Source organism: Astyanax mexicanus, chromosome 14, assembly GCF_023375975.1.
Source record: "Astyanax mexicanus isolate ESR-SI-001 chromosome 14, AstMex3_surface, whole genome shotgun sequence".
Classification (NCBI taxonomy): domain Eukaryota; kingdom Metazoa; phylum Chordata; class Actinopteri; order Characiformes; family Acestrorhamphidae; genus Astyanax; species Astyanax mexicanus.
Window position 1 is genome coordinate 6047641 of NC_064421.1, and position 9202 is coordinate 6056842.

A 9202-nucleotide genomic window follows, 5' to 3' on the forward strand; every position below is an offset into this window, starting at 1 on the left:
TTACATACAAAGAAATTCATGTACATTTTTGTATATGTGATATATGTCTATAAATACCTCTATATGTAACTGTATATATTAATAAACCAACCACACAAACAATACACACACACACACACACATACACACACTCACAACCATTTACATACAAAGAAATACACATACATTTTTTTATATGTTATCTGTCTATAAATTCCTCCATATATAACTGTATATATCAATAAACCAACCACACAAACAATACACACACACACACACACACACATACACTTACATACAAAGAAATGCACATACACTTTTGTTTGTGTTATATGTGTCTATAATTACCTCTGTACTTAACTGTATATATCTTAAAACCAACCACACACATATACACGATAAACACACACACACACAATAAACACATTCACATACACACAACCCTTTACATACAAAGAAATGCAACTACATTTTTGTATTTGTGTTATTTGGGTCTATAAATACCTCCATATGTACTTGTATATATCTTTAAACCAACCACATACACATACGCACACAACCATTTACATACAAAGAAATGCACATACATTTGCTATATGTGTTATAAGTCTATAAATACCTGTGTATTTAACTGTATACATCTTTAAACCAACCACACACAATAAATACACAGACAATAAACACATTCACATACACACAACCATTTACATACAAAGGAATGCACATGTTTTTGTATATGTTATCTTTCTATAAATACCTCTATATGTAACTGTATATATCAATAAACCAACCACACAAACAATACACACACACACACACATACACCTACATACAAAGAAATGCACATACATTTTTGTTTGTGTTATATGTGTCTACAAATAACTCTGTATTTAACGGTATATATCTTAAAACCAACCACACACATATACACAACCATTTACATACAAAGAAATGCATATATGTTTTTGTCAATGTGTTTTATGTGTCTATAAATGCCTCTGTATGTAACTGTACATATTATTAATCCAACCACACACTTAACATACACAAATACACACACACACAATGTTCTGCCCTCATTAAAGAGTTCCCCTTCTTCAATTAGACAGACAGATAACTCCCATAACACACTGGTCAGATTTGTAGATTTATTAAAACTGACAGCATGCAAAGGTGTAAAACTAAATGAAGAAACAAAATAAAACACACAATCAGCATAAAATATGCAATTACTACAATATCTAATACACATATACAACCACACGGCCTACAATTAGCCTAGCAAGCTCCAAAATAGCTTAATATGTGAAAAAGACGAATGCCAAATAAACAACAATTTTTACTTTACTAAATTGCTAAATGTGTCAAAATATAAACATCATATATTTGTACAAACAATATCCTTCAAAAATACTCACAGACGATGCTTCTACACGTGATATCAAAAGAGGATGAGCTTGGATTCACCAGCTGCTCAATCTACCATGCCAAACTGGCCTGATTGAAAACAAATGTTCAAGGTGACTTCCTGTAAGTGTCACATGCCTACCATAAATTTTAGAACAAGACACCACCTAGTGGCAGGAGGAACAAATAGCACACAAAAAATAAACTCAGTCCAGAACACTCCCCGCCTGGTATCTAAAAAGATGCCACCTTTAACAAGGGGGGTTAAGGAACTATAAACCCTAATCAGTCTCTGGGGAGAGGAGTAGGACGACCTCTGAGACAGGCCGCAGAAAGGTCTTGCTTGATCCATCCCTTGTAGTCTTGATCTCCACCTTCCTTACCCTCCCATCTGTGCTGGGGAAGGTCTTGACGATGATGCCCATGGGCCAGTCGTTTCTCTGTAACTGGTCATTTTTCAAGAGGATGACATCCCCTTCTTTCAGATTGCATTTCTCCTTTTCCCACTTCCTGCGTCTCTGCAGAGTGGGGAGGTACTCGGTCCTCCATCGATGCCAAAAGGTGTTGGCGAGGCTTTGGACCTGCCTCCACTGCTTGCCGTAGAGGTCCTTCTCATCAAATTCACCCTTGGGAGGAGGAAGGACACTGACCTTCTGTGTGAGAAGTGTCGCTGGTGTCAGGAAGAATGGGGCGTCGGGGTCTGTGGACACAGGAACCAGAGGACGGGCGTTCAGGATAGCCGAGACCTCTGCCATTAACGTAGTCAGGACCTCATGCGTGAGCCTTGCTGGGCTGACCTTCAACAGCATCGAGTCCAGGATACGCCTTGTCAGTCCAATTAGCCGCTCCCAACTGCCCCCCATGTGCGAAGAGTGTGGTGGGTTGAAGATCCACTTACACCCATTGTCACTGAGATATCCCTGCACCTCCTTGTCGCTAGTCACAGAGTCTATCTGCAACTCCTTACAGGCCCCGACAAAGTTGGTGCCACAATCACTTCTGATCTGTTTCGCAGGCCCCCTGACTGAGAAGAACCGCCTTAGAGCATTGATGAAGCTTGAAGAGTCCATTGACTCTAGTACTTCTATATGTGTGGCCCTGGTGCTCATGCACGTAAAAAGCACAGCCCATCTTTTGTTGCTAGCCAGTCCTCCTCTGGTCCGCCGTGCTGTGACCATCCATGGTCCGAAAACGTCCACACCCACAAATGAGAAGGGAGGATCTTCGCTGAGGCGGTCCGCAGGTAAGTCGGCCATCTTTTGAGTCTCCATCTTCCTGCGTAGCCTTCTGCATGTGACGCAGTGATGAAGGATGCTGCTGATGCGCCGTTTCCCACTAATAATCCACAGGCCTGCCGCTCTCACAGCACCCTCGGTGAGGTGCCGTCCTTGGTGCTGGAACTGCTCATGATAGTGCCGGATGAGCAAAGTTGTGACATGGCTCTGCCCAGGTAGGATTACAGGACTAACCTCTCTTCCATCCAGGTTTGCCTTGGACAGGCGTCCTCCTATCCTGAGAATGCCCGCACTGTCAAGGTAAGGACACAGGCTGAGGAGTGAGCTTTGCTTAGGAATGGCTTTTCCTTCCCGAATGCATTCCAATGTCTCCGCGAAGGCATCTTGTTGGACAGCCCGAATTATGACGTTTCTCGCTTTCTCCAAGTCTTCTGTGGGACAGGGCCCTTCATGGATATGCCAACCCCTGCAGCTGTTCCCCTGTGTGAAGGAGTGGGCAACATGCATGAGCTTAGCAATCGCTCGGTTGAGTGACCGCCAGCTGGAAAACCTCTCAAAACGCATAGGGCTAAGTTTTTCGCTGGTAACCCTGTTGAAATGACAAGTGATCTGTGGGCGGACGTCCGAGTCAGAGCCAGGGTTGACCAAGTCAAAGGAACTAGGTGTAGGTTCAACATCAGCTGACATCAACAGAAATGGTGGTCCACGCAGCCATGTGGTGTGAGCTAGGCTGCCTGCTGGGACTGCTCGAGAGCCGTGGTCAGCAGGGTTTTGGTCGGAGAGCACGTACTTCCATTGTTTAGGGCTTGTTGACCTCCTAATGCGCTGCACCCTGTTGCTCACATAGACGTAGAATCGTCTCGATTCATTGTGAATGTAGCCTAGGACCACTTTACTATCCGAGTAAAAGGTCACGGCGCCAAAGATGGTGTCCATCTCATCTACAATTGCGTCTGCAACCTCTACCGCCAGAACCGCAGCACACAGCTCGAGCCTTGGAACTGTTGTTTCTGGACATGGAGCAAGTTTCGCCTTGCCGAATACGAAGCCAACCTCCACGTTGCCGTTCGCAGTGGTTGTCCTAACATAAGCAACAGCAGCTATAGCAGTAGTGGAAGCATCACAGAATACACACAGGTCCTTATTCCCTGCTTGGCGGAGAGAGGTGGAGGTATATTGGCGCGGGATCTTAAGCCGTTCAAGCTCCTTCAGAGAATCCCTCCACAGTTTCCAGTCTCTGTACTTTTCCTCAGGAAGAGGGGCATCCCAGTCGCATAACTCTGTGGTGAGCTCCCTCAGTATGGACCTTCCTTGGATGATTACAGGTGCAGCGAAGCCCACCGGGTCAAACAGACTATTTACTGTTGAAAGGACCCCACGTCTGGTGTAAGGCTTCTCCTCATCAGCAACTTGGAAGGTAAACACATCATCAGAAATGTCCCAGCTCACCCCTAAACTTCTCTGCATGGGAGGGGGGTCTGTGCTGAGATCCAGGTCTTTCATCCCCTTAGCCAGATCGTCAGGAGGGAAGGCTCTCATCACAGCCACCCTGTTTGACATTATCTTGTGAAGCCGGAGGTTGGAGAGGGCCAGCATGTCTTGAGTATTATGAAGAAGAGTGATGGCTTCCTCTTCTGAAGGGACAGACAGAAGGCCATCGTCAACATAGAAATTCCTTTCAACAAACAGCCTGGCCTCTGTGCCATACTCCCTCTCTCCCTCTGCAGCAGCTCTTCGTAGCCCGTATGTGGCCACGGATGGTGATGGGCTATTTCCAAAAACATGTACGCGCATCCTGTACTCAATGACGTCATCATCCAGGTTATTATTGCGATGCCAGAGGAAGCGCAGAAAGTTCCGATGGTCCTCACGTACGACAAAACAATGGAACATCTGCTGGATGTCAGTCGTCACTGCCACTGGCTCCCTCCTAAACCGCAGCAGTACCCCGAGCAAACTGTTGTTCATGTTTGGGCCCGTGAGGAGAACATCATTGAGGGACACCCCTTGATGTTGTGCACTGGAGTCGAATACCACTCTCACCTTTCCAGGCTTCTGAGGATGATATACTCCGAAGAACGGTAGATACCAGCACTCCTCATCTGGTCGTAAAGGTGGTGCCACTTCAGCATGTCCATTCTCGAAGAGCTTGCTCATGAACTCAGTGAAATGCTCTCTCTTCTCCGGGTGTTTCCTAAGTGTCCTGGTGACTGTAGCGAGACGGGTCCTTGCCTGCTTGCGGTTGTTTGGCAGACGCTGGCGTGGGTTGCGGAAGGGGAGTGGAGCCTGCCAGCTGTTGTCATCACCCTGTTTCAGTTCCTTCTCCATAATTCTCAGAAAAGCAATATCTTCCATAGATGGAGCTGTCTTTTCATCGTCCTTTGTGTGACAGAAGATGGACTCCCCCATGAGTCGCGTTTTGTCATTTGGCAAGGATGGTTGTTCTAAGACAGAAGGATTCTGGAACTGGTAAGTGGGGTTGAGCTTCTCTTTGATTTCGATCTTGTTGAGACAAGGACACAGAATGCTAGGACGCCCATTCTCAAGAATGTAGGTTCTGTAGGTGCTCACAGGCGAAGGTACATGTGCACCATTAATACACACATCCCCTACTATCACCCAGCCGAGGGCTAATCGCTGGGCAAAAGGAGCATGTGGGGGGCCATTTCGCTGTTCAAGGACCTTGTGCACCTGAATCATGTCTCTTCCTAAAAGAAGTAAGACCTCAGCCTTTGGGTCAAGAGGAGGTATCTTAGAGGCTAGGAACTTCAGATGTGGATGGTACATCACAGCAGCTGGGGTGGGAATCTCCGCCCTATTATCAGGAAGTTGATCACACTCGATGAGTGTAGGCAGAGCTAGACTGGTCTTTTCATCAGCCGACTCCACGATAAACCCTCTGGCTCTGCGGCCGGCAGCCTCGGACACACCTGCACAAGTTTTAAGTGTGTAGGGCGAGGTGTTGTCGGCTATGTTGAACATCTCGAAGAACGATGACCTGGCTAGTGATCTATTACTCTGGTCATCTAGGATGGCGTACACTCTTGTCTTCTTCTCAGGTTGGTCTTTAGGATATACGTAGACCAGACTGATTTTGGCACATGACTTGGTTGTTGCGCTGTCTCCACAGACCTCTGTGCAGATTGAGGTAGTGACTGAAGCAGGAGTAGATTCCTCTCCCTCCCCGCCATGGTCTTCGGAGGGGCCGCTAGCTGGCCTTGTCAACCATGGTGCAGGGCCAGCATGAAGGGTTGCAATGTGCTTATCGCTGTTGCATTCAGAGCACTGGATGATAGCCTTGCAGTCCTTAGCTCGGTGGAAGGTTGAGGAACAACAACGGAAGCATATGCCATTCTCCTTAAGAAAGGCCTTACGCTCGTCCAGCGGTTTCGCTCTAAAGGCTCTACACTTAGTTAGGGGGTGGGGCTTTTTATGTATAGGACACTCTTTCTTCAGGTTGTCTGAACCCATGGTCTCATTCCCCTTAGCAGGATTGTCCACCTCTGTTTTATGCACGGCTATCAGGGTTTTAGCTGACCTTGGTAAGAATTTCCCACCTCTAGGTGTCATGTTGCTGGGAGCTGCGGCAGCAAAGCTCGGATCATTCCTCATCCTTGCTTCTGCACGAATGAAGTCAGCGAACACGGAGAAGGGTGGAAAGATGACGTGGTGTTTTTCTTTATAACTCGTACCGTGCACCATCCACTTCTCCTGCAGGTTGAATGGCAATTTTTCCAGGATAGGGTTAATGCCTCGCGCTGTGTCCAGGTAAGCCAAGGCAGGCAGGAACCCATCCTCCTTGGCTGCCTGTATCTCTAGGAGAAGGTCTCCTAGTTCTCGTAGCTGCTTGGGTTCTTTATTGGAGAACTTGGGGAACCGCTCAAGCTTGTTAAAGAGAGCCGTCTCCATGGCCTCTGGTGATCCAAAAACCTCCTCTAATCTTTGCCAGACCATGTTAAGGGCCTCACGAGGGTAGTTGATACGAACTGATCTCACTCTCCTTGCATGATCTGCAGATTCCGGACCAAGCCACTTAATCAGCAGGTCAAGTTCCTCACTAGGCTTCAGACCCAGATCTTCAGTAGCGTTACGGAAGGCAGACCTCCAAGCCCAGTATTCTTCGGGTCTGTCATTGAACTTTGTGAGTCCAGCTGTAAGTAGCTCGCGGCGAGCTAAGAACCTTCCCAGCACTGAGACATTTGCACTGGATTCTCCTCCCTGTGGATAGATGTAATCCACTGTATCTTGTCTGGGAGTCCATCGGTTCTTTGGTTCAGATGCTGAGTGTGATCCGATAAATCCACCTTCTCTTTTTGGTGTGAATTGCACTGACGGCCGTTTTGAATAAGCAGCTGTTGCAGCTGGCATTGTGGCTTTCACAGACAAACGTTGACTCTCACCTTGGCTTGGCTCATGATGTATCTAATCATCATTAGAGTTGAGGTTAACAGCTGCTAAGGGACTAAAATCAGCCCTTGTATCTTGCTTTGGATCGTCTGTGCGTTGATTAGATTTCACATAAGCGTACTGTTCTTGAACATATTTCTCTGTTCTCTCAGCTGAATGATAGGATGAGGCTGGGTCGACATCATGAACTCCAGTGAGCTCCCCCATAGCTGCCAAGTCCACTGCCGATTCCAATACATTAGCTTCAGCACAAGCGGCATCGGCCTCCTTCTCTTGCTGTATGGCTTCCAATGTGGCATCAAGAAGGGTCTCCTCTACTTTCAGTTGAGCCTTTTTCACCTTAACATCAATCTCCCTTTGTGCATGCAATGCTCTTGCCCGAGCAGCTTCTGCCTTAGCTCGTGCTTCCAATGCAGCCAAGCTAGCTGCAGATCTCACAGAGTGCTTCGATGATTTTGATGTTTTAGATGAACGTGAACACTCTGACCTTGTTTCATAACTCCTTTCTTCTCTTGCCGACATCTTGAAACTGGTAGATGTAGAACAGGCCGGATATCTTACTCACTGTGGTAGAGATCACTGTTGAGTCCGTCTTTTTACTGTTCTGCCCTCATTAAAGAGTTCCCCTTCTTCAATTAGACAGACAGATAACTCCCATAACACACTGGTCAGATTTGTAGATTTATTAAAACTGACAGCATGCAAAGGTGTAAAACTAAATGAAGAAACAAAATAAAACACACAATCAGCATAAAATATGCAATTACTACAATATCTAATACACATATACAACCACACGGCCTACAATTAGCCTAGCAAGCTCCAAACTAGCTTAATATGTGAAAAAGACGAATGCCAAATAAACAACAATTTTTACTTTACTAAATTGCTAAATGTGTCAAAATATAAACATCATATATTTGTACAAACAATATCCTTCAAAAATACTCACAGACGATGCTTCTACACGTGATATCAAAAGAGGATGAGCTTGGATTCACCAGCTGCTCAATCTACCATGCCAAACTGGCCTGATTGAAAACAAATGTTCAAGGTGACTTCCTGTAAGTGTCACATGCCTACCATAAATTTTAGAACAAGACACCACCTAGTGGCAGGAGGAACAAATAGCACACAAAAAATAAACTCAGTCCAGAACACACAATAAATACACACAACACACACACACAACACACACACACTCAGTGATGGCGGGCGTTATCTGATGGTAGGGTGTCAGGGCTGTCAGCTCTGAGGGATCTAGTCGGGGACGATTGTACGTTTCCATACATGTAAATAACCTTTTTCAGCGGTTCAAGGTGGGCCGCGGCTCCGCTGCCATTTGTTTATTTTATTACGGGGGACTGAGGGATGGGCACCGCTGGCAGCTCCAGGCAGAGAAAAGCAATAAATAACGACCTTTCTGCTGGAATTATAATCACCAAAGTGTTGTCATGCCACAACTCGGTGCGCTCTCCAATCATATGCAGGACATATGGACCCTGCCCTGGCCTGCCACTGCATACGCTCAGAAACACGGACTGAGACCAACCACCACCCAGTACACAGTTACCACACAGGGATTAAACACAGTCTTAGATTACACAGCATTTCTAATGGAGATTTACCACTAAGAGGGAAATATAGACTGTGACTAGTCCTAATCCCTGTCTGGGATTAATAATTCTGAGTTTAGTTGGAATTTTAGCTAAAAAGATGTATAGAAAAACTGCTGTAGAAATCTATTAAACATCATATACAATATACAATCCTGTTTAATCCATATATAATATTTATTCAAAATAACTGAACGAGTTAAAGCTACTAAAAAGTGCCTTTTTCTCTTTGTGATAGCACAGTCACATAATATATATATACATATATACTTTATATACAGCTCTGGAAAAAAAAAATGAGACCACTAAAAATGTAGAGTTTCTTTCATATTAACAAATTGAAAACCTCTGGAATATAATCAAGAGGAAGATGAATGGTCACAAGCCATCAAACCAAACTGAACTGCTTGAATTTTTGCACCAGGAGTAAAGGTATCCAAAAGCAGTGTGTAAGACTGGTGGAGGAGAACATGATGCCAAGATGCATGAAAACTGTGATTAAAAACCAGGGTTACTTTTTTTGTTATTTCAGCCATTTCTTATTTTCTGTAAATAAAA

General features: G+C 45.3%; 1 protein-coding gene across 1 annotated transcript; it reads right to left on the minus strand.

Annotated features, from left to right (window-relative positions):
- Window positions 1–1303: 1303 nt before the first annotated feature.
- On the minus strand, window positions 1304–8183 carry LOC125781131 (uncharacterized). Its single transcript, XM_049464269.1, has 2 exons — window positions 7981–8183; window positions 1304–7743 (listed from the first exon to the last, which is right to left on the minus strand). The coding sequence occupies exon 2, from the start codon at window positions 6987–6989 to the stop codon at window positions 1668–1670; it is 5322 nt and encodes a 1773-aa protein (XP_049320226.1). The 5' UTR covers window positions 6990–7743; window positions 7981–8183; the 3' UTR covers window positions 1304–1667.
- Between the last annotated feature and the right edge of the window lie 1019 nt (window positions 8184–9202).